General features: G+C 45.0%; 1 protein-coding gene across 3 annotated transcripts in view; it reads left to right on the top strand.

Annotated features, from left to right (window-relative positions):
- LOC119374082 (uncharacterized) overlaps positions 1 to 5243 on the top strand; it is a 471916-nt gene extending 466673 nt beyond the window's left edge. For all 3 annotated transcript variants that reach the window (XM_037644139.2, XM_037644141.2, XM_037644140.2), the window contains 2 exons: positions 962 to 1210; positions 1725 to 5243. In XM_037644139.2, coding sequence (XP_037500067.1) covers positions 962 to 1210; positions 1725 to 1752 — 277 coding nt within the window. In that variant the 3' untranslated portion in view covers positions 1753 to 5243. The remainder of the gene's footprint in view (positions 1 to 961; positions 1211 to 1724) is intronic.
- The last annotated feature ends 18245 nt before the right edge of the window (positions 5244 to 23488 follow it).

Here is a 23488-nt window from a genome sequence, read left to right as displayed (position 1 = left end):
TTACAGACTTCGACCGACAGGGTGCTAAGCGAGGGATTGGGAAGCTGTGTACAAAATTCGCTGTGTTCTTGCAGTAGGTGTAATTAGCAACAGCAAAGAAAAGGAATTGTCATGCTTGAAGATTTACTAACAAGCTGCAGAAAAAGCATAGTGCATTCCATGCACCTTTTTTTTTTGCCAGCATGTGCTACAGATGTCAAACACCTCATGCAATACTATCGCAGGAACTAGTTGTTCCCAGCAATTGCCATCAAAGGCGCGAAGAGAAAGCAGTAGTAAGAGCAACCTGAATATGAACCGATGACATTCATTGGAACAAATCATGCCTAACCTATCATCATCATCATCATCATCAGCCTGTCTACGCCCACTGCAGGGCAAAGGCCTCTCCCATGTTCCGCCAATCAACCTGGTCCTGTGCTTTCTGCTGCCACGTAATACCTGCAAACTTCTTAATCTCATCTACCCACCTAATTTTCTGTCTCCCCCTCACACGTTTGCCATCTCTTGGAATCCAGTCAGTTACCCTTAATGACCACCGGTTATCCTGCCGACGTGCTACGTGCCCTCCTATCAAGCTCGCATTATAAAGAATATGTATATAGATTTCGCATTCTGCATACCACACAAATAATTTCCCTGTATGTGGTGCCCTTTTTCACAGGAAACGCAACGATTCGTGCATAATGCGTTAGCAGCAAATCAGCATCAAATGGCGCTTGAAACGGCGAGCTTCATCAGAGAGCGCGACGCATCTGTTTCTTCCTTCTCCGAGGGCGCATCAGTGCTGTGCCCAGTTCCGTGACTTATTGGGATTCCCGAGCGAGCACCCTTTCACCCCCTCAGGAATCCTTGCTCTGTGGTTAACCTTAAGAGTGAACGACCTTGTACATGTAATTTGAAAGATGGTGTTCTGTTGTTTATTTGCTTCTAGCGTTGATTCATATCTCTTTGTATTCAGTGGGAAAGTTGGCAGAGTGACAGAGCAGTCCCGCAGCCAGATGGTAACAAATGGCACGTTGTCATCACGGGCTCTGTCGGGAGACTCCACGGGGGCTGGCAGCCGGCGAAGGCGTCTCTGGCGGGTGCTCAAAGCTGCACTGCCCGTCCAGGTGGCATTGGTGCTGCTCTACTGCGTTGCCTGCCTCCTGGAACCGCACTGCTGTGACCTGCTCAACAACTTTCACTCACCATTTGGACCACAGCTCAGGTACACCTTATGCGCTACATACGTTGGATCAACTATCACATGTATCGCTACCAACAAGCTCATTCCTGCGTTCTTTCAATGTCTCATTAAGCTTCAGTTGACTCTAGCCAACACAGAGCCCACAGAAGAAAGGTCGATAATGTGCTTAGTAAACATTTCTCACTCAGTAGCATTAAGTCATAGCTTCAGTTTAGCTCCCAGCCACCTTTGATTTACCTGTTGAGGTACAGCTAATACAGTTCAACCACATAATGGTTTGTTGTGCAGACATCTTACAACTCTTATTTGCTTTCCTGTTGAACTGAATGTATACGTGCAACTCTTGTAATGTAGCCTGTGAGAGACGAAATGACAGCAACAAGTGACTCACTTTGAGTGCTTTTTGCCAGCAGCAGAGGGAGAACTGCAGAGGCATGTGCACTGAAACAAAAAGTTGTGTCTGCCACAGTGGCAAGGATGCACTAGTATTCCTTTTTTCTTACACAAAAACCTTGCCTTGCCCGCTTCCTTGCAGATATACACATGGACCGCCACCTATTTAAGTGACCATGGTGCAGCCCTGCTGCACAATTTGACACATCTGTTTGCTTTGAATCAGCCCCATGGTGCGATGAGGTCCCAGACGAGAAGCCTCTTGACTGGCCGAAGTGATCCATGATTGCATGCCCATCCAGCTAGGCAGAACATCCCTCTCAGCACACTGCATTGAATGCTCAAGCAGAGGAGGAGCCCACAAGAAAACAACAACAAAAAACACTGCCACAAACCTCAAAAAGCAACGAGCAGCATCATTTCACTCGGGACATCACTTTTGACTCATCGCGCTCTCATGTTGATGTGTGTGTAGGTTTTCTATCTGACATCTCCTTGTTTGTGGTGTGTATCTGCCATGCTTTTTCTCCATTATTGCACAGTGAGATGGCACACCAACATTTCTCGCGTGCATTTTCTTAGGGTTATCTCAACATGCATTGTTATTGTGCTTTGCACACACAAGACATGCCAGTATGAAAAGCCTCATTGTAAGAAATTCGAAGGCATGGGACTATCAATTACAAGTGCAACACACTTACTCTATAAAAGGAAGAGTGCCTCGATTTTCAAAGGTGTTCAGTTGAAATTCATTTGCTTTGGTTAAAGAAAGTTTGCAGTTTCATCATTATTTATTCTTTCAACTTGTGGGGACACGTTACTGTTACAAGATGAAAACATAAGCATGTTAATAGCTGCTGAAATAGATGTTTCGTGCTTCTTGTAGTTGCAAATTACTGTTACTTGCATATGCAAAAATGAAGCACTCCATTTTGATAAGCAGATATTCCAAAAGTTCACAGTGCACTGTTCATGTGCTTTCCACAATAATCATGTTTCATCTGGTAGAAGAACACAATGACAATGCCTTTGTCAGTAAACGCGCGACCAGGAAGCATTTGCATGTTTTTACTTTCTTTAATATGTCACGACATATTTTGTCTTAGCTCGTACATATTGGGGTTGTGTTCAGTGTGTTTATTATTGTTTTTGATTTCAAGTTTTTGACTGTATGGTTTCCTGCTGCTAATCTCTAATGCAGTTGTCTCCTCTTGTCAAAAAGAAACAATTACAGCAACTATGAAAGGTGGTGGCAGCTACAGCACAGTGCAGTTGCCGAGTTCCAGATCAGTTGTAGTTTAAATCACAAGGTAAAAAAGGGACTCAGCTTCTTCATTATTAATGTCACAAGGATACAGACACTTAAATAGCTCATTTTACTGCATCTTTCGTTGTCCTTCCTGATGGATTTTTTCACAATGGCCATCCTTCATCAAGTTGACAAACTTCCAGTCATCAAAATAATGGCTGTACCAGTCATATTTTATGAAAGTAGAGCACTAATTACAATACTTGCTTGGAAGCAGTACCATTAAAAAGAAAAAAAAAAGCTCTTGGAGTAGTTATGGTAGTGAAAACTTGTGAAGCGTAGCTGTCATTTGTAACACCACTCACAAAGCTTCTTCTGTTTCAGATTGTCACCCTGTGGAATAGATTGCACATGATAGGACATGGCTTGCTCTTTAAGAGAAAGAGCTTTTGAAACTTGGCCATTTTCAACGTACTCGTTATGCCAGTGACTTCCATTGTAGTAGGCAACCTTTCTTTCTCTTACCCTATTTTTAAAGATATATAATACACACACACACACACCTTTCTTTTCCCATGAGACAGGGGCCAAATCAAGTTTTGAACATGTATTGCATGCAGGTTTTTTTATGTTGGTGAACATGTTAAGTGCTTAGTTTGTTGTCCTTGTCTTGTTCTGCAGCATTAAGTGCAAAGTGTTTTGTATGCTAACTTGGTGTGGAAGAGAGAGCTTACATGGCATGCGTTTTTCTTTCTTTCACGCGGTGCATTGTGTTCTTTAATGCATGTTATTGTTTAGCCGTTGCTGTTTTTGTAGATTTTTCATTATTCTCTGGACTCTCAATCAGAGCATCTTGCGAGAAATCATACCGAGGTCTGAAACACTGATTCTCACACCTTCTTTCTGACATTCTAGCTTCATTGTCTACAGTTTGAGACAGTGTGGTCAAAGATAAATCGCACTGGGAACTGAAAGCTTTCCTAGTGAGGTTTGGTGTTTGCATAACAGTTGCAATTGGCAGATTTCCCCTTGTATCACTGTAGAACATCGTAGCTGTGAAGTCTGTGAGCATCATTTGTTGACACTTGATTTTATTAATGTGCCATTCTGGGCCCTTTACAAGTTTTTATAATTTGAAATCCAGTTGCAACAAGTCAGGCATGTAAAAGCAAGGTTTAGTTTGTTAGCACACCACATTGCGTCAGAGCGTGATAGTACGTACCATTGAACCGTTTCTAAAATGCTGCGTGTTACAATGCGCTGCTTGAAAAAAATCATGAAAAATGTTTAAAAAAAGGAACATAAGTGAACAGGCTAGTTTTAGAAGTCGCAAGAAACTGTGTTCAGCCATCCAAGGGTGGCATCATGCAGCTTGTAACCATCATAAAAAAAGTATAGCTCAATTTTTTTTTACAAATATACTTAAGTACCTTGAGAGAAGTGTATTGTGCCTTATTCCCACCACACGAACCATGTTTTTTAAAAAGATTGCACTGTTGGCATCTGGGTGAGTTATCTTAACGTTGCATCTCAGTGCATTCAGTCTGTGTTGCGAAATTCGTTTCTTCATTTTTGGCATGGATCTGCTTGAGGAAGTGGCTTGGAAAGATAGGTAGGCCACAATTGCCTTGATGCTGTGATTTCTGTGGCTTATTTGTAGCTGTAGAGGAAATATTTTTCTACTAAATAGTACACACGCAACGCCTGTGCTGTCTGTATTGGGGATGTCTCTGAAAATGGATGACATGTTTACCTCTTCCCATCCTGTTAACATTGTGACTCTTGGAGAGGAAAAAAAAAACAGTTTATCAATACTATTTCCTATAGAGCTTGTTAATATTTTTTTAAAGTCGTGCAAACGGCCACATCTTTGTTATTCCGTTGTTGCAAACTATAGCCCACCTTCTCACTGGGAATGATTTTTTTTTAGATGTTTCTGTTAGAGCATTTTTATTATTTCTCTCTATTTGATGATGTGGTCAAGCACCCTTTTTTTGTTGAAGATTATCAGTTTTAAGTAAAAACAACTCACGGTGGCAGATTAACTTTGTTTTTTTACTGTAATATTTATTATAAAGCACAACTTCATGCTGCCTTGAGTCACGATTTCGGTAAGTGCAAAACGTCAATGCAAGATCATTGCAAAGGCAGGAATGCGTTCGCACTATCTAGTCAGAGCAAAAAAAAATATAATTATCCCCATTTGTTTTGTTTTTTTCTCAATGAAACAGGCCTATTTACAACCAAAATAAAAGATACATATAATGCACTTGAGAAGCAAGAACTCTCAATGCTTCCAGTGTTCCTGAAGCAGTTTGCAAAGACCAAGTAGATTTGTATGCACGTGCTACACTATGTATGACTTCACTAGTGGCCTTTTTAGATGTGTGGAATAAAGTGAACATTACTGTCCTTGTCTGTCTCACTTGCATTTTATCATGGTTGTGTGCAGGGTCACCAACTTATGAATTCAACATTTAGCCACACATTCTATAAAACCAGCCAATAATTTAGCAAGTCTGTGTGATGATTACGAATTAGCAAAGTTAGCGGGATGTGACAAGTCACCGGCGTGGTATGCACACCAGCATACCACGCCGGTGAATACTTATACCAACTCACAGTGGTCCCGCTTATATTGTATCACCGCTTTTGCTTTTTTCTGAATTGAAACTCTGAAAAGGCAAACCTGCTGAAATGGCTGCCCAGCCACATTTTGAAGCTGACTGAGTGTAAGGATGCGCTGTGGCATCCCTTGTTAGGGCCGTTGAACCCCTTATGCTTTCATAAGAAACAGCTTAAATGAAATATAAGCTTCATTCCGGTTTGTTGGCTGAAAAGTGACTGCTGTATTCCACAAATCACTTTGGCTCAACCTCAAAATCGGTGATAAGGACAATAACTGTATATTAATATACTGTTGAAACACGATCTACCGAAACCCGATTTTAAGGAGTTCCCATCAAAAAACTTCCATTTCCTCATCAGGTGCCCTTATGCTTCAAGGGTTCAACCCGAATTAACAAAACTAACCTGACCACCAAACCAGACTTAACCAAGCTTTTCTTGCAAATGAGTAAGAAAACTCTCAGGGTACCTTACGCATCCACTTCAGCTGACTCGAAGGTGAAATCCATCATTTTATTCTAAGCTGATGTACTTGGAGTTACTGTGTATATGCTACCTATATACAGTAACTCTGGATGTATTCAGACATCTCGCCGCGCCCTACACTCTAAGAAAAGATCGAGTAAAAAGGGCGTCTTTTTGTCCCACAACAATAATCGTCATTTATTTTGCCTTCCTTTCCTTGCACTGTCGCCGCGCGCCCGGCACTTTCTGGTCACGAACGACATGCGCGCTATCAGCGTGACATAGCATTCTTGGCAGGAAAGTGGCCAGCGCCGAGTTTTCAAGAAAGGAAACGCAAGCAAGCCAGATGACGATTATTGTTGTGGGACAAAAAGACGCCCTTTTTACTCGATCTTTTCTTAGAGTGTACCCCAGTACCGCCCTCTTCTCGTGACGTAAACCCTCTCTCCTCGCCGGCGGCGGCGGGCGGCAGCGTGGCGCGTAGTCTGGCGGAGCCGCGACGGCGCGCTGCATGATTGCTGAGGAGCGAGGCTGCGAAGCTCATGTGCGAAGCCGCTCCTCGCATTCATGCGTGAATTCGTTGCGTGCGATGGGTTGTTGTTGCGCGATTGGCTGCTCAAACAGCAGCGCGCAGTGTTTCCGCCTTTTTAGGCTTCCCAAGGAAATGACGACGCCTTCGGATTAGAAACATCAGATGCAGCAAGTGGACCCCGACCCACTGCTCCTTGTTATGCGAGATACGTACTTGAATATTTCGCTTGAATATTGCTGGTATCGTAAACAGCGCGCCATTAACACAAACTTATTATTCGTTGTGCAATGGGGCCCTCTCAGGCGCACAAACTTTAAAAATCAATTTGTAATGCTGAAAAAGGAGTTTCATGGTTTGCGTTTCAAACGCTTGAGCAGATTGAAATTTTTCAGCGATCACGCAATAAGTGTCAAGCCTGGTGTGTTGCGTTTACTTAATTTATCCCGCGTTCTGAGCACGAGCCTGGGATGTTACCGTGATGTTGTAAGGGGAAGATTTATTCCGATATCGCAAGTTAGTGCCGCCACGCGTCAGCTGCGGCGCTTATCTGGCATGTGTTGTACGCAAGGAGGTTAAAAAAAATTGCTGGAGTGGCGATTATTGCGCAATAGTGAAGCCGTGCCCACCAAAAGATGGCGGCTGTGCCCGCCATCTTAGTAGGGGCACGATAAATCACCGGGTTTGGCGAAGGAAAGCGAGCGCTTTCCACGCACGCCAGAGAAGTTTAATATGGCAACTTTTACGGGTCACATACTGCTGCAAGTGTGTCCTTGTGTTACTAGTTTTTGTAAATAAGCCTCAAAGTCATGGCAAATTTGATTGGATATCAGTCGCCAATACTCCTCTCGACAGGTTACTTTTGTCGGCAACAACGATCTTTTATTTTATATTTAACGTAGCATTTACACTAACAGATCAAAGCCATTTGATCTCTAAGTAGGCACCACCAGAAAAGAGCATGTTTCTGAGCTGGCAAGGCGTTTCGAGAGCTTCCACTCCAGAATTCTTTTTGAAACCTCCGTGGTTGTGCGTAATGTGGTCTCCGTTTCTGTGACCGTCAGCCTATGGTGTCATTACCGCTGTGTTGCCGCTTGTGCACATGCTACCAGTTTCAGGCTTAAATCGCGCATGTGAATTAATCCGCGCCTCTGTGCTAAGCGAATGTACCTTGCACTTTTTAGTCGTGCACGTATAGTGCACAATGTCTGTGCTCGTGCAGGAAACTTCTATTATATAGCAAGGGGCCCTCATGTGCTCGATGAAATTTCGTGATTAGGAAGTACAGAGCGTGAAGAAGTTGAGCAGAAAAATGATTTTCTAAATGACAACAACAGTATGTCCGCTATCACAGACTAGCAGAACGAAGTATTGTTTTCATTCTTAGGGCCCTGCACCTGCTCTGGCGAAAACCTTAGATGCCTCAAAAACGGCAGGAAGTGGAAGATGGGAGCTTAGTTTAGTGTGCGCAAGGCTCTACGCGCGCTGCGTACGTTACGTTTGAGGATGTCTCCTTACCGTGCGCGACATCCAAAACATGTACTTCATCTGAGCATAAACAGGCTTGCCTTTGAGTGTTGCTTCGCGCCGTCGAGTGGCGAAGCGATAAGCTGTAATAACCGACGTTGGTCGACACAAATCAAGCCGAGCTTTTCCGACGACGAGTAGTGGTTTGGGGGCTAGTTGACCCTCCATTTTTGTTAGCGTGGTGCAGCGCGAAGCAGTATACGAGGGACATTGAGACGACGAAGACGAGCGCTGCTGCCGACTGAAAGTCTATTGTTTCCCACAGACATTTTGTAGGAAGCGAAGAAGGAAAAAAATGGCTCAAAGCTTGCACTGCTCCGCGCAAAGCTCGATACACAGCGAAGCTGACCGGTCTCAAGCTTATTTATTGCTGTATCTACACTCTAAGCCGCAAAGGACGAAAAGGGGTCTGTGGTTCGTCCTTTTGGGGGGTAACTGCACTGCCACAACCATTACTCCCTAAAGGATGAACGATTCGTCCTTTACGGAGTAATTGTCAGGGGACGAACTGTTAGTCCTCAGTTGTTTTGAGGGACGAAATGTCGGGGTGTAAAAGTTACCCCTTTTAGGGAGTAACTGATTCATTTCTCTTTTTGCATGGTAGCTGCGTAGGGACGAACTGTTACCCCTGATGGGAGTAACAGTCGCTCCTTCTCAATAAAAAAAAATCAATTTATTACAGTTTCTGGCTGAATTACCGAGAATTTGGAGGTTGATACACGCATTTGACGACATATACAATTAATACACAGAAACAAATTCAGAAGTAAACTACAGAAAATTCACCAACAAACACACAGGATTCGAACTCATGACCATTGAATCAGCAGTCGCGTACGCTAACCATTATACCACACGCCAGTACGTAGCAGAGTGAATATTACCGGGGCTATATATATATACAGGCACCGCCTGGAAGCTGCGCGTTCTGCCATGTTAGTCAAAGTAGCAAGATTCCTTATATTAGACGTCAGCCTTCAGTGTTTCGCAAGCAACCATTCGGTGATCACGTTCATGAAAATGTAAAATGCGTTGGATTGGTTTTTCTGCGCGCGTGTTTCGAGCGAATTTGGGCGCTTGATGAATGTATGTATATATAAACGTTCTCATATATGCTCCCGTCGACGTGCCAAGCTTGCTCGCTTCTCACTGTACAGAACACGGTTGGTTATATTGTTCAGCGAAAATGTCTGTTTAATGACAAAAAAACGAAAACGTCTAAAGAAACAACCAAGCTTATTCAACGACTCGTGTCAATTCTGCAGCATCGTGCGTACACATAAATTGAACAATTTTGTTGAATACAGAAGATAGGGTGGTTTCCCTGCTTTATAGGAGAAACAATGAAAAGTGCGATGTTTTATCCGAATGGATGCTGTCCAGCCGACGTCAGGAAGTGCAACAGCACCATCGACAGCTGCTGAGAGCGTGTTCATAGCTGCAAGATGTTGAAGACGTTTCTCAGGAGGCGCAACGCTCTCATTCATCGATTTCCTGAAAAAGTAATTGCAGAAGCATTATTATTTCCAGCAGAACTGTTCGTGCACTTGCAGTTACGTCACAAGGCGTCTGTTAGAAATGCTGCATGCGTAAAAATTAGACGAAAACTGCTATTTCACAGAACCTGTCATATAGTGCAATGGAACAATTCAGAATGTGTTATGAAGTTCGAAAAACCCGTCCTCGAGTTTAACGTTTCACTCTTTCACATCGACACGCTAGTGGGCCCACTTATTTATCAATAAAGCTTGCTCTTCATTTGAGAGAGAGAAAAATGAAATGATTCCTAGCATCGCTACAAACGAGCGAAATCGCCGATGCCGTCGCCGACTGCCCGGGTTAGTAGTGCTAAGTCTTTAGCTTGACATAGTGTTTTAACAGCCAATCTTCCCAAATGACTTGTTTACATTGCAATAGAAGATATTGTGCGGGGTTTGCGTCAACTTTCTTTTATATAGTCGCGAATATTTCTGATAAACAACGCTTATTTGGGCAGCACTGAAAACAAAACTATTTTTGAACAGCTATACTTGCTACAGCTAATGTTGAACCTTCACCGAGGTTACCATGTTTCGATGGCCCAACCACCATGCTTATAATTCTATAGCAGGCGGGGCAGCATTCGCGACGCTGTATCGCGCGAGCTCATCAATCATGCGCGTTTTGTTCGCGCAGAACGTGAATGTTAAACAAGCGGTGACCGTTACATATCAACTGCACACAGGTAAAATCACGCGGAGTGATGGCAGCCTTGTTTACACTCACCTCTCAGGCGACGTCCCAGTCGGCGCGTAGCATTTCGATAGCGTAGCACTTCATTCCAGTAGCAGATCACGTTTACCACAGCGCGAAGATGATTCAGTGCACCACAAGTGACAGCAATCGCAACCACGAAACGAGAACACATCCACAACACACCGCAAAACCGCCGAGTCCTAGCTTGCCATGCATACGACGAGAACACCCCGCTGCGCATTGATACAACTTGGGCGCGAGCACATTTTTTTTTTTTTTGTGTGTGGGAGCTTTTTCGCATTTCTTTATTATTATGCCGTATGAACGATATTACTTTACTTCTGCCGCAGTTGCCGTAGTCGACAAGACCGTTTACACCTAAATAAACTGTTAACAGTTCATTTCTTTAGCGGACTCTTTGAATACGCGCATGCTGACCATTCGTTCGAGGCCGCCACTGCGCCGGAAAGTTCCGTGGGAGTAAACGTTGCTCCCTGTGGTCTAACAGTTCCTCCCTCACTTTGCACACGGCACCCTCGTCTTGAAGTTAATCCCTCCGGGGACTAACTACCTGTTGCGGGGACGAAATGCAGCACTTACTCCCATTTCGCACCTTTGCGGCTTAGAGTGTAGGCAGAACTTGGCTGTGGTGAGGTTGGACTTGGATTGAACGTGGCTGTAACGGCAAAGTGTCACGTGACAGTGGCGTCTTTCGCGTCCATTGGTGTGTTGTTCCAAACAGGCAACAAGAGGCTCTCGGGCTGACTGCTACTGGAGGTGGCGTGATCGAAGGAGGAGTACAAACAGGTGGTACGATAGCACGTGATTGTTTTGGCGGGAACGGGTCACATGACCAGTAACGCCACTTATGGCTAGAATGTGTCACATGACCAGTGGCGCCACTTATTGCGGGAATGTGTCACACGACCAGTGGTGCCACCTTTAGCAGAGTGTGACGTTGGGCGAGTTGGTGCATAGCTTAATGGCGCCCTATGCTGTCTTGTTATGTTATCTATCTCTTTTTTGTGTCTGTTTCTTTCTAGGAACGTGTGTTGAGGGGCTAATTGGTAAGACATATTATGAAACTGCGCTTAGGACCAGACACCAGAGTAGAAGCAGACAGGACGAACGCAGACTAACAACGCGGTCATGGCTGTTTTTTGCGCACGCGCATTGTTCCAGGAGGGAAGTTTATGTGATTTCAATAAATCAGTTGTTAGTCTGCGTTCGTCCTGTCTGCTTCTACTCTGGTGTCTCGTCCTAAGCGCAGTTTAAGTTTTCATAATGTTTCTTTGTACTTATTTCTGTCTGCCTTTTGTCTCTGTTTCTCTATTTCGAGTTATTGCATTCCACGCCGGGCAAATTGGCGCACTCGTTCTGAGAGCTGAGTAGAAGACGAAGAAGTGAGCGCGTGCCTGCAGACTTATTGCGCTCATGATGATGATAGTTTTTTTACACGACCGACGCGAGTTTCTCCTCGTGAAGAAATTTGATCTCGTTTTTACTCGGTAGTGGGGCTTTCCAATTCCTGTGGCGAATGTCCGACCGAGTTTTTAGATGCGAAGCAGCTTTTGCTCGGGACTGTGTCCGTCCTTCCCTCACGCCTCCCCCCCTCTCCTCGCGCTCACGCGAGGAGGTGGGAGGAGGTGGCGTGAGCGCTGCCTCCGCTTCATTTCTCCACTCCCGTTTCTCTCTCTCCGCCACAGCCGTGCGCTCCTATAATGCGGCGCGCGCTCGCTCCCGTTGCACTCTCCTTCGCAACGGTGCTATGGACGCTCGCGAAGCTGAACGTAAACGGCAACGCCGGCAAGAGAATCTCGAAGCTGCGAGGCAACGCGAAGTCGAAGCGCAAAGGAAACATCTAGCTGGGGGGGGGTAACATAAGCGGTACACAACATACACACAATTCCACACACAAATGAAACATACACGGAAACATACAAACGGAACAACAATGTAAACACAAGTGAACACCCAGCACTGCTTCGCATCCCCACATGGTTCCCTTTAGTGGGAGATGGTTTAATTTTTTTTGGCTCGCCGGACAAGGAACGATTTGCTAAACAGCTTCGCTATTAAAAAGAAAGGACAGAGCCGGAATTTTCTAAACGCTAGATACAAAAACATCCCCACCACTGGCGTCATCGTCTTCCAGGAACGCCATCGAAGTTTCTCTCGCGTGGTACTTCGTTACGAAGTCTGAAGAATACAAGGATGGGGTTACTTTCCGCCTCGCGGCTTTCACACAGGATCCCGTGGATCTAAGTTTGAAGGAAAGAAAATGGCTTTTTAAGGGCTCGTTTTTCTTTGTTAGACGCAATATTAATGAGAACTAACAGACAACAATGCCAAGGGAAGTGCAGGAGATGTTATTTTTAATAATTGGGATATAAATGTGAAGAAAGTAAAGTGGACGAAAAGATAACTTGCTGGTCCCTGCCGGCGGCAAGTATCTTTTCGCCCACTTTACTTGGGGCGGGGGGAGCAAGGGTCTCTTTTGCACCCCCCTGCCGACGCCCATGGTTGTACGCCAGTAGAAAAGTAAAATATGAATCGTGTGGGGATCCGAGGCGCCCCCGAAGCCTCTGCGCGGGTATTTCGCCGTTCAGTGGCGCCGTCTTTCGCCACGCGCCGGTTCTCGTGGATTCGGCGTGACCGAGACACGTGCGCGCCGGGACTAGCCGTATCTCTCCTCGCAAATGCGCTGGCTTCTTATCCTACGTCCCCTTTGGGAATCGCCTGACTGTAGCCTGCCTGGGTACCTCCTCGGCGGGCGTGTTTACCTTTGTGTTAGCTCCGGTTCCGCACGTTAAGCCAGAGAGCGGTGCCTATATACAAACTTACGCACATACATACAGCCCCTCCTGACTTTAAGCCCTGGGAGGCCCACGCGTACGGAGATTTGCCCTAGCTCTCGCGACGAGGCCCAGTACTCATCGCGAGAGTGCGCAGCCGCAAGACCTTTTCCCGAGCGGCGTGTCGAAACTCGCCATTGCCAGTTGCGACGTGCTCGCGGTTTCCCCTTGGTGTACCGTCCGTGCGGGAAGCCCTTTGCTTCCCCGTGTCCCGGGAGCGGACGTTGTGCTGTCTGTTGGGATGCCGCCAAAGGCAAATAAAGTGTTTGTGTGTTAGATCGAACACTGCCTGTTTTGCCGCGCGGCGCTCAACGCCTTTGCTAGCTGAGCGCGCGCGGTGCGGTGCGCTACGTGAGCAGGCGATGGCGGACGCGGCCCTGTGGCTCGCTAAGCCTGAACCCGAGATGTTCTTTGACTCCGGTGAGTATAGAAGCGACCACAATAGTCATTGCAGTTTTATGTGCTCTATGAGTGCACGATGCGTCACACACACACAAAAGAAAGGTCGCTACCAGCGCGTTGTTGCTGGTATTACGGTATTCCGTAAACGGTAATACGTCTACGGACAAGGTAAAACTCCACATCGGTATTTGCGCCATCGTGCGAAGGCTTATTGACGGGCAGCGCGCGGTGCATTGTGGGAGAGTTCGCCATTTTGAAGTCCTCGGTCAGCCGGCAGAGCACGGGAAACACGTTGACGGGAGCACTCGGCGAGCTTATCGTGATCGCGTATTCTAATACTACGTGCGACAGTGGTTTACTGTGCGATAGTCGGTTGCAGCAGCCGTACGCAAACCAAAAAGAAGAAAATGGAAAGCAGCAGCAAAGATCCAGGCTTCTTCAAAGTCCCGAAAGTGCGCACAACGGAGTGCGAGAAGACGAAGCTCCTGTCGGAAAAGCGTCGTCGCGAGTGGCTCGCGCGGATCAGCCGGCCGGGAACCATGGACCCCGACAAGTACCGAGTGTGTTCAAGACATTTTGTATCGGGTACGTAAGCGTCATTTCATTAATTTAGCACCGTGTGCGACAAAAAAAAATGACCGAGTGGCAACACCCCTGTGCTCGCGGCATGGAGAAATCGCGAAGCTTTTTAGGGAGGCGCCTTTAAGCTGTGTCGAGGTCGTAGCGGGGAAAAAAAGTATGTATCGAGGAACTAATTTGCGGGAGCTTATGTTCGCGGCAGCTAATGGGCAGTGAAACGATAAAAATCGTCAGGGTAGCCGCTTTTGAAACAGCGACGTAGCATGGCATGCAGGGGAAAAAAAAGGAGAGGAAAGAAACGTTTCCGTGGTGGCTCGCGGGCGAGCACTCGTTCAGGTTACACGTCAAGACTACGAAACTTCCGAGGAAATTTCGAGCCCAGACTGCAAAAACGCTGTTGGATAAGTCACACCCAAGTGAAACATCATAAGGAACAGCTGTGCATGTGTGTGCATTTCGACACCCCCTTTTCTCGTACGCAGGTTCACTTGCCAAGCTCCGTGACGAGTGTGGCCGTACATGTGTGTGTATCTAAAACGCCCTTTTTTCTGAAACGCAGGTTCACCTGCCAAGCTCTTTGATGAGTGTAGCCCTGACTGGGCTCCTTCGCTTCACCTGGGCTATGAAGCAAAGCCTGCCAACGAAGGCAGGTACACAATCGCCTGAAAACACGACGCAGTCGGAGCCTGCAACAAGTTTCTGCAGGTAAAAATTGTCTAGTATTTTATATCCAATTACATTTCACTGTAAAAACAACGTACAAGGGTGACTTTCTTTCAAATGCAGTTGCAAGTGTGGACATCCCAGCTGGGACAACCGTGGACGAGGAGCCAGCATGCAGTGCCCGACTTGGAACTGTCAGAGGCCTTTCGCATCCCATAACCTGATTCTATCAAGTTACATTTACAAAGTGTAGTCTGAATAACATACTGTTTTATCAGCTAATGCGCTTTTTCCTGGCATGTGAAAGTAGCCGCTAAATTTAAATTCCACCTAATGAGCTTCTCAAACTGATTGTCTGTTATGCATTTCTTTTCTTTCTAGGCATCAGCTGCCAAACGGATCTGACAGGCAACGACATCCAGCAGGTTCAAGACGCGGCGGTCAGTCTGCAGAACGAGCTCACAGATGTCAAGATGAAAGTGTTAGCAAAAGCATCTAAGTTCTCGGAAGACAGCCTTAGGGAAGATGATCAAAAAGTGGCATTCTACACCGGTTTGCCTTCCTTTCTAATGTCGTTTTCATTGTTCAACCTTTTGAAAGATCACGCCTCCGCACTGCTCAAGGAATGCCCTCAGTCCCTCACACAGTTTGAGGAAATGATGTTATTTCTTATGAGGCTGAGGTTGGGACTCCACACTCAAAATCTTGCATATCGTTTTAATCTGTCATAGCCCACTGCATGCAGAATCTTTGAGAAGTGGCTAGATGTTTGCTATGACCGGCTTGGTCCACTTGTGTATTGGCCAGAGAAAGAAGACATTATGAAAACTATGCCAGTTGCTTTTTTTGAGAATTTTGGCTTGAAAGTACGGGTAATCTTGGATTGCTTTCAAATTTTCATTCAGAGAACAAGTTCACTAATTACACGGGCAGAGACGTGGTCCCAATACAAGCACCACAATACCGTGAAATTTCTTATAGGCATCTGTCCACAAGGCATAATTACATTCATTTCGAAATCCTTTGGCGGACGTGCCAGTGACAAAATTATCACAGAGGATAGTGGGGTACTCCAGCTTCTGGACAGAGGCGATGTTGTCTTAGCAGACAGGGGTTTCCTGATAGCTGAAAGTGTTGGGATGTGTTGTGCCACACTGGCGATTCCTGCTTTTACAAAAGGAAAAAAGCAGTTGACCAGCACAGAGGTTGAACGGACGGAAGAAATTGCCAATGTCCGAATTCATGTGGAGCGAGTCATTGGAATGGTACGAAATAAGTATACCTTACTAAAGCACACATTGCCTGCCGAAATGCTAAGGAATTTCGGCACGAATGAATGCCAAATCGACAGAATTGTTAAGGTATGCTGTGCCCTAACGAACTTGTGCAACTCTGTCGTGCCATTTAATTAAACCTCTCAGAAGATGACTGTGGTATTCAGGATCGCAGCAATCAAGGGACCTTATCCGCAAATGTTCAACGTATGCTGTGTAAAGGTCTTGTGAACATATATGCTATGTGGACCCTTTTGTTAGGTGCATGTGTGAGAATTTTGGTTTTGTGCAGTTACTTTGCGTTATCTCTTCTGTTGTGCGTGAACATTTACATATATTTGAGTACTGTGACTACCCCTACTGAAATGTTCCGTATGCCATTCCAATAATTCCATGTGTTTCCATACGGAATCCATGTTTTCCGTATATTTTCCATATATTTCCGTAAGATTCTTACGGAAACATACGGAATTATTGGAATGGCATACGGAACGTTTCACTAGGGATGTATGCAATTGCTTGCGTGTCAATGCTTATTTTCGTACAGTTTCACAGTTAACAGCTTTCATACAATTATGTAAGAAAATAGGAGCAGCTGGCGCAACATATAAACATGAATCTCTCTGAAATTAGATTTACTGAGAAGACACCATGATACATGGCAAGACTTGTAAATGTGTTTATTACGTCTGCCTGATCACCGCAAAATTCCTTTTGCCAGTAGATTTCTGAACAGAAGTGATAGCGGTGTGTGTTTTGACAAGATTGCAAAAGTTTGCTGTGCAGTAACTAACCTGTGTAACTCAGTGGTCCCACATTGACTAGGTATCGTTTGTGTGCTGTGGAATTTGACTTCACAGATACGCATTGGCCTGTTGCTTTTTACATATATTGCTGCTAGTGGTATTCAATACAAATTTTGTAACTTTTTGTGTACCTCTGTTCTTTTAGAGTTTGTTTTTCATTGCGTTGTGCCGCCACCTGTAAGGGCTGGTGTAAAGATTACCGCTTTTATGAAGAAACAAGTAACGGTTCTTCAGTAAACACGCATTGGCAATGTTTTTGCACTTGTTTTGCACAACAACTGTGTAACTGCATTTAATTTTGAGCTTTCTGCTGGGAGCACGATTTGCAAAACCAGTGTTTGCGTTTTGGCGCTCTCTTCAGCCCGACACAGTCAAAATGGAACCACTTGACCTCACAACTGGCACCGCCGCAGGCAATCATTCTTCCTTCTTCCGGCCCCTTGCATACACAAAAGGTTTCAGGATCCTCATTGTTGCCACGAGAACTGCTGTTTTTGGCATTCTGACCATCAAGTGTGTTCACGACTCTAGCAGAGCTGGTGTTCTCATTGGTTGTCAGAATGACTGTCTTGCTCAAGTCATTCTCTTTATGGTCAGTGAACCAGTGTGCAACTAACTGTGGCAATAAAACACTCTTGAAGAACTTCCTGGCAGTGTCAGCTTGTGAAGTTATGAAGGCTTCATCCATGTGAATGCGCTGCACGTTGATCTCATTCTTGTTCCAGAGGACAAAGCATAACTTTTCTTACACACAAACATTTGCAACTGAACTTGGTAGTAATACCGGTGAGCTTTTTTTTTTAACTCAAGCTCGCCGTCTACTTCGGTCACGCAGCCATTTGTGTCACTTAGCAGGTCGCTGAGTTGCCCATCTTTTACTTTCCATGGGCACTTAACCTCCACAACACCTGACCCACAACAGCTGCACTCAACCAGCAAGTCTGGTGTTGCACCCAAGTACACGTGCTCAGTTGGGACAAAAAGCCCTGCTTCTTTGAAATGAACACCTTCATGTTAATTTTCACTTAGGCTTTTGTATTTCAAAAGTGCCTCTGCTTCCTTCTCCCGCCCATATTTCATTGGGGAAGCCCTCCACTCGGAGGGCTTGTCTGCTTGAGGCATGCAGATGCCCTTGAGGAGACTCACAGGTGGTGACTCTAACCGTGTGTGACACACATCATATAACTTCGATGCAGTGACGCGGCCAGTGCGGTATGCATACTAGTTGGCGCTTAATGCCTGACTCCTCGTCTCGATGCTCTCACAGGCTTCTTTTGTGATGACGAGGCTGTCGAAGATCTGATCACACAGCTGCATAAGATCCTTGTAATCCGAATTCTTTGCAGTGCAGTCGTAAATGAGGCGAAGGTCTGAACCGTTGCAGGCCCTGATAGCCGGCACAAACATGCCACTGTATTCTGGATGGGTACTCAAAACTGTTGGTCGAAGTCCTGAAGCAACTACAGTGTCAAACAGTACCTTCCATTCCACTTTTGTTGGGGGAGGTGCCGCAGGCTTGACCGACCATTCGGCGTGTTCTTTGGGCGACACTCGCCATCCAGAATCTTCTTCATCGTAGACGAAGAAAAGTCCATTTCTGCCACTGGCCGCGCTACGATCTTGCGTACGTGCGGCGGGAGCCAGCTGTTGGCGACATCGGTGCACGAGTCGCCCTCTCTCGCGCGCACACCGTACACTCTTAAAAAAAGGTAGTAGTACTTGCTAACTTTGGGGTTGTAACGGCTTGTCACATATGTTACAACCCTGTTAGTAAGTGCAGCTAGTAACGGCAAGGGTGGTAACTGCTACTACCGCTGACGTTACTAACAGCAATTAGTAACTGTTACTACCCTAGCCGTTACTAACCATAGGTAGTAAAATAAAGGTTGTAAAAAAAAAAGGTAGTAACTGATACTAACGTGTTCATTTTGTCACATTATTAACAGTGATCAAATTCATAATGCCACACTACGAAACACCTTCGGCTAATCTTGCGTGGAGTGTCATGAACTAGAGAAATGCACAGACGCAACAACAAGTTCACTACGCGACAGTACTTACTAAGCGACTCCCCGGGTATTTATAGCCCCTACATTGGAGATGTACGACTGGTACCGGTGAGCACCTGTGTTTCACGATGAATTCTCAAAAAATGTGACCCTAAAGTACACTACCCTACTACCGGATTATGTGCGCTTGGGGACGAAGCACAATACTTTTAATCAACCGTATTAAGAGAAACAATATATCATGTCTATTTGCTATAAAACTGCCGCAAAAAAGCAATATGTACAGCGGCCGAGACAAGGTACTAAGCCCACTAACATAGCCTCAGTGCATTTCAGTGAATTAATGTGCTAGTACATAGGCAGTAGAAAGCTAATAATAATCATTTCAGGATTTCACGTGCCAAAACCACAATATGATTATAAGACACGCCGTATAGTGAGGGACTCCAGATTAATTTTAACCACCTGTGGTTCTTTCACATCCGCCTGTCATGCTAGCTTGTTGGAATTTATATTGTGTACTAAAACGCATATAGCACTTGCTTGCAGTTCATTAACCTTTGCTCCTCCGTTTTCAGAATAGGAGAATGATGCTTAGAAATCGCGGTTGCGTAATTTTAAAAAGAAAATTTATATTTTTTTCTTGATCCATGGTCATTTTCTTCACCAGTTTTCGATTTAAAATGATGTGTCGAGACGATTCCAGATATAAATTAACACAATAGGTATTAACTACAATTTTAGATTAAGTATAGTTAACCGCCAGGTAGGAAAAAGGTAGTAACAGTCCATGAAAGTTAGTAACAACTGCAGTTACTACCTATTTGCTTTCAGTTACTAACGTAGGTAGTAAACGGGTAGGAAAAAATTAGCAACGGTTGCAGGTAGTAACTGTTTACTAACGTACGTAGTAAATAGGTAGCAAAAGGTTAGTAACGGTCCAAGAAAGTTAGTAACCGCTGCAGTTACTACCTATTTGCTTGCAGTTACAACCTTTTTACTAACTTTTTTTTAAGAGTGTACTCCAAGTAAAACAGCAGGGCCGCCACATGGGAACCCACCTCGCCGTTGCCGGCCATACATAAGCAGTGGGCTGCGACCACTTCGCCATCGCTTTTGGCCAAAATCCATGCCTTGACTGGAGGTGCTGACAAGCTCTGTGAGTGGTTGACCTGCGTACAAAATAAAACAGCGAGGAAATAAAATTAACGCCCTCCGCGACTGGCTGCATACAACACAGCGGCGAAAAAAGCAATATTCAGCTACTCGTGGCCGCGTAGTCAATAAAACTAGCAATTCAGCAAGTTGGTGACTGTCACAAGGAGGTAAAAATGCGACAAAACCTGGCAATTCGAGAACGAGCGCTTACTTGTGTGATTACGATGACCAGGGCTGGGCAAAGATACTTTGAAATTGTATCGCGATACGATACAAGATAATCAGGAAAGAAGTATTTGAGATACAGATACAAGATACTGCAACACTGATTGTATCTGATACGATACATTCCAATTGTATCTTAAGATACTTCGATACATTCTCAAATTTGTTAATATATATGCATATATATGCTATATAATGCAGCACTAAACGCCTATGCACATAAATGTTCGCTTGAAAATTTATGAACTGCGACCTATTGTGTTTCATTTGAATGAAAACTCTGTTAGTATCTCAAAAGTTTTGTACTTCTTGTTCAAGGTATATCCGTTTCATTCCGAAACAACTTATTGGCGTTGTTTTAGCGGCTTAACATAACAGCTCTTTATATATTTCGCTGATAGCGGTTCTTGCTTGTAGCTTTTCTAACTGATGGGAGCTAGTCGCCGCTCTCATTGCTGACCAGCAAGCGGGTTGTCAAGTAACCATATGAACTTCTATAAGAAGCCTCCGCACGATGGTGCAAATACCGCTGTGGAGTTCTACCTTGCCGGTAAACATATTACGGTTTTCGCAATAACGGATCACCGGACAGGTGTACGTCACCAAGAACATGTGCAGCCCAGAAACATTTCAGACGTATTGTACGGTTGCGCAAAGCGCTGCAGGACACCGCCGCTATTCACGTTATTGACACTTATAGATCCGATTACCTGGTGATTCGCAACAGTAAAATGATTCAGGGAAGAGTAAACAACGAAAACAAATATATCTAAGTAAAATAGAAAAGCGATTCCGAAACACAGCGAGTAAGTATAGAAACACGATAGAAGAGGCACCCCCAAGAGTTAATAATTGTTGCGTTTTACGTAGAAAAACCACGATATGATTATGAAAGACGCTGTATGCAGGGCTCCGGAAATTTTGAGCACCTGGGGTTCTAAGACCAACATAAATGCACACGGGCCTCTACCATTTTCCCTCCATCGAAATCCGGCTACCGCGACCTTCGGGCCAGCAGTCAAGCGCCATAAGCACTGGACCACCGCGGCGGGTAACCCCTAATAGCTACAGTTAAATTCGGTGCCTATGGAAAATGGCGTAAAACGACTCTTTGGGACACTCATGAGAAAAACGGTGCATTTGGTATAACAGTGTTTCTCGAATATCTTTGCCAACGTATTTAAGATGGCGCCTAATATTTTACGTTATTATAATGCAAACTCAAATTTGCTAATTTACTTAGCAGTAAGCAGAATTATCGTTACTGTAACTCCAGGCGTGCTCGGATTATTATATATTTGTTCTCAACATCAGCTTTACATAACAGTAAATTCAAGTGGAATATAAGTATATCAACTTATATTCCACTTGAAGAACAGTAGCAGAAAGGACGCAGACAGTTAAAACTAGGAATAAAGCAGAGCGCTTACATTGGCAGCACGTTAAAGGCATATTGCAGTAAGCAGACCGGCAGAAAAAAAAAACAATATTTGCTCATTATTTTTCACCCATAAGCGGTACTCAAAGTGTGTGATTAATTCACGGGCTACAAAATTTGGTATCATGTGTTGTATGCTTTTACAGTATTCTCGAGTTAAGAGACATGGAGGCATAGGTAATCTACGGAATGGAAAAGAAGGGCAGCTAAAAAATAACTCCTGCTAACAATCAAATTATGATTTTAAAAACTCTTTGAATAAAAGAAAAACAGACGTACGCCAAGATAGCGTCTGTTAGGTGAATGCTTGTTCTGATAAATCCAGCATCGGTACCGTTGGTGTTATAGCTGTTAGAATCTTATTTGCATATAAGTGAATCTCATTCCATGTAATGCGAACTTACATTCACAAGACCCTTCAAATCGACGAAGTGTGAAAGCCACGAGAGGCAAAGCAACCCGCCATTCTTGCATTCTTCAGACTTCGTACACGAAACATCACACAAGAGGAACTTCGATAATGACTTTACAGCGGCATCAACATGTGTGCGAAAGACGTCGCACGCGGCACAGGAGGGTGGCTAAGTGCTAAGTGTCATGGCACTGACAAAACTAAAAAAAACGATTAAACAAAAATTCGGCTGGGCGCAGACGTTCGCGCGCTTGTCTGTCGAGACGACGCGAGCGCCACCTCGTAACTCTGCTCAACCGATATATAGGGACGCTCAGAGCTTATCGCTTATCCTCGCTGGAAAACTCTTGCGGAAAGATAAAATAATGTCACTGCCTTTAGTTTTATTCCGGTGACTTAGTGGCAGCAGTATCAGCTTGAGAAGCTCGAGCTCAGCCAAAGTTTATTGCTTCGCACGGTGGTGGTGCGATCGCAGTATCTTGTATCTTAAGATACACGATACATTCTTCAATGTATCGGAAATACAGATACAGATACTTGTTTTGCGAGACGTATCGCGATACAGATACAAGATACCCAAAAAGTATCTAAGATAGTATCGAAGATACATGTATCTTCGATACTGCCCAGCACTGACGATGACGGTGTCCGCAGAGACTTGTTTCAGCAGTGGCTCCTGCACCCAGCCGCTGGTCACGTAATTGTGGCCCTCCATGGATTTGTACGCCTTGAGCTGCTTTCGACTGACGGAACTTAGAATAACAGAGAGCTGAGCTAGTTGGTACGTATTCATGGGTTCGCCTGTTGCATGGGCATGCGCAGATAAGTTTTCGTGCCTTCTTTCTTTTCAGCCGTTGTGCGTCTCTTCAGTTGTTAGTCGGCGTTTGTGGTGTCCTGATCTCTTTCTTGTGTCCGTGTTTGCACGCCCTGTCTCTTTTTAGAATGACGAAACTTGTCCTCAAAACAAGAAAGTCCATATTGTCACATTTGTCCACGCGTGGCCAAAGGTCGACGTTCGCAACGTATCGCACGCCGGGATCGAAGGGGTCCACGCCACCCAGTTCAGTTTTTTTCCCATAAAGGGCGAGACAGACGGTACGATTTTCCATGCGACGCGAGCTACTCATGTACGAAGCACCGCATGGTGCCCCCATCCCACTCACGTAATTAACGCATGAAGCGCCGAAAACACTATAGAATCCGCTTATTTCAAAGCACAGCCACAATGTTTACACAGCGTTGATGGTTGAACCACTGTCGCCGCCGATCCAAGGACGCCAAAATGGCGGAGGGCAGTCTGTGACGTCAGGACGACGTCACATGAATACCCCGTATTGACGTTCTTGTAATAGACTGGAAGCCGCTAGCAGGTCGGCTAGCAGAGTAGCGACTCCCACAAATTACAAACGTACGTGACGAGCAAAAACCGCTGACAGCGCAGCAACGTTGAGC

This window comes from Rhipicephalus sanguineus, chromosome 11 (genome assembly GCF_013339695.2).
Source record: "Rhipicephalus sanguineus isolate Rsan-2018 chromosome 11, BIME_Rsan_1.4, whole genome shotgun sequence".
Taxonomy (NCBI): Eukaryota; Metazoa; Arthropoda; class Arachnida; order Ixodida; family Ixodidae; genus Rhipicephalus; species Rhipicephalus sanguineus.
Note: the sequence above shows the minus strand (reverse complement) of the source record. Positions and strands in the feature narration are given on the sequence as shown.